Raw genomic sequence first — 2,056 nt, 5'->3', positions numbered from 1 at the left:
TTATTTATTTATTTATGCCTCTTTAGAAAATGTAGTTTGTCTGAGCTGGTTAGAACTGTCTTGAATGTTAATGACATTAGGAGTTTTTGTTTGGTCCCCTACTTCTAAGCAGGCTCTCAAAACTGTGGCACTTCACAAACAAAGTGCCATCATGAGCAGATATTCTACATCCATTTTCTGTCCATTGCAGGAGCAAATGGTGTCAGATAGCTTGTTAATATCTCTCCTGTCCTCCATCTCATCCCTCGCTCAGATTGAGTGACAGGCTTTCGTGTTTTTGACAGCATAAAGACTTTATGCAAAGTAATTGCTGCGTGAAACGTAAAACATAAACGTCCTGCGATTACACACTATACGCGCTTGCTGCACTTAACATGGGCGTACAACAATTCCCAACCATTTTAAACGACTTCCATTAGAACTGTTGTATATATTATTATTGCACTCTCTGAAGAGTTATTACTCTAGGTTGGAGTGAATTTTGTGTAAATTTAGAAAAAAATGATAATGCAACAACTAAATGTCCATGTTCAATTCTGTTCCAAAAATATGCTAAGCCTTTTATTCTTTGCAGCACATTAAAAGGAAAAAATGTAACCAGTCTTCTAAAATTACATCAAAAGTGATGGATTTGTCTCTTTTGTTTGTGTCCACAGCTCTGAATGAACCCACCATAGACTACGGTTTTCAGCGGTTACAGAAGGTGATACCTCGGCATCCAGGAGACCCTGAACGCTTGCCAAAGGTACGAAATCGACAAATAGTTAATAGGGTCAAAATGAGTTATAGAAGCATCAACGGAAATGTGCTGTTGAAATGAGGTGTTTGTGTTATATATTATCATTTTAAATAGTTTATCTGAATCTCTATTTTATATATAAAATATATAAATGATTAATTTTGCAATTGGGTTAATTGCATAACTCCGTTGAACTAACAGGTTTATCAAGAATGCATGTTGTGTGGGCTGAATCATAAACCATTATACAGCTGTATGCATTTCATCTGACATTCCTCTATCACTATTAAGTGCTTCCAGATCCTCTGTCCTTGATTTAGAAAGAGTGCTACAGCATTAGCTATAACATCAAAGTAATGAGTCGCACTTATGAAGGACTGAGATGGCGAGCCGGCCTCTGTTATGTCATCATTGTCTTAGTGATGAAACTCATATGGTAATAATTCTGCTTGGATGAACATTAGAGTTTGTTGCAAAAGGACAGAAAGACTTGCATCATGAAAAAAAAAATCGGTCTTGCTGTTTTACTTCCACATGTATACAGAGTCATGTTTGCATGTGTTGTGTTTGTTGTGAATGGATCATCTGAGTGTAACAGGTACTCTGCATAGTGCTTTATCTGTTTGGGCCAGTTTGGTCTTAATGAAACCGTGTTTTTAACTGTGTAAATAGTCCAAATAAGCTAGCGTCACAGAGGGAAGAGGTATTTGGTTTGCTGGAGCTCTAGAAATATGACATTCTTTGTTCAATCACTGTGATTCACAGTTCAAATCTCAGTTATACCGGGACTAGGTCAGGTGTCTTGGATTTCGCCAAGCACAACGTGTTCCTGGATCAACTTTCTTGTTGGTTCTGGAACAACATTCCTGTCAACAAATCTTTTATTTTTTTTGTATTTTTTTAGGGTTTAGGGTCAGACCTGAGCTTAGGCCTGAGGTTTGGTTCTAAAGCAACATTCTGACATTTTGATTCAAGTATATAATAATATAATATAATATAATATAATATATACATCAAATGATGAAAATGTAATGAATAAATTAATAGCAAAATTTACTGAAAGGGTATTTAATGACAAGATTATTATATTATATTTATATAATGTATAATTTCATGTTAAGCAAATATTTACTCCGGTTATTTCCTTATGTTTTGACACTTTTATCCTTTAGGCATTAGAGAAATTGTAATTGTAAACCTTATGAATGTAAGTTTTTCAGTTTGTTTTTCATTGTCCCCTTGATTATTATATTATATTATATTATATTATATTATATTATATTATATTATATTATATTATTGTAACGGGGCGACTGA

General features: G+C 34.2%; 1 protein-coding gene across 4 annotated transcripts in view; it reads left to right on the top strand.

Moving 5' to 3' along the window:
- The window catches only part of LOC107661735 (transcription factor COE1), a 155,970-nt gene that overhangs the window by 138,636 nt on the left and 15,278 nt on the right, over positions 1-2,056 (top strand). For all 4 annotated transcript variants that reach the window (XM_016451493.1, XM_016451494.1, XM_016451491.1 and 1 more), the window contains exon 11: positions 657-745. In XM_016451493.1, the coding sequence (XP_016306979.1) occupies positions 657-745 (89 nt within the window). The remainder of the gene's footprint in view (positions 1-656; positions 746-2,056) is intronic.

The sequence above is a fragment of the Sinocyclocheilus anshuiensis genome, unplaced genomic scaffold (genome assembly GCF_001515605.1).
Source record: "Sinocyclocheilus anshuiensis isolate Anshui unplaced genomic scaffold, SAMN03320099.WGS_v1.1 scaffold207, whole genome shotgun sequence".
Taxonomy (NCBI): Eukaryota; Metazoa; Chordata; class Actinopteri; order Cypriniformes; family Cyprinidae; genus Sinocyclocheilus; species Sinocyclocheilus anshuiensis.
Note: the sequence above shows the minus strand (reverse complement) of the source record. Positions and strands in the feature narration are given on the sequence as shown.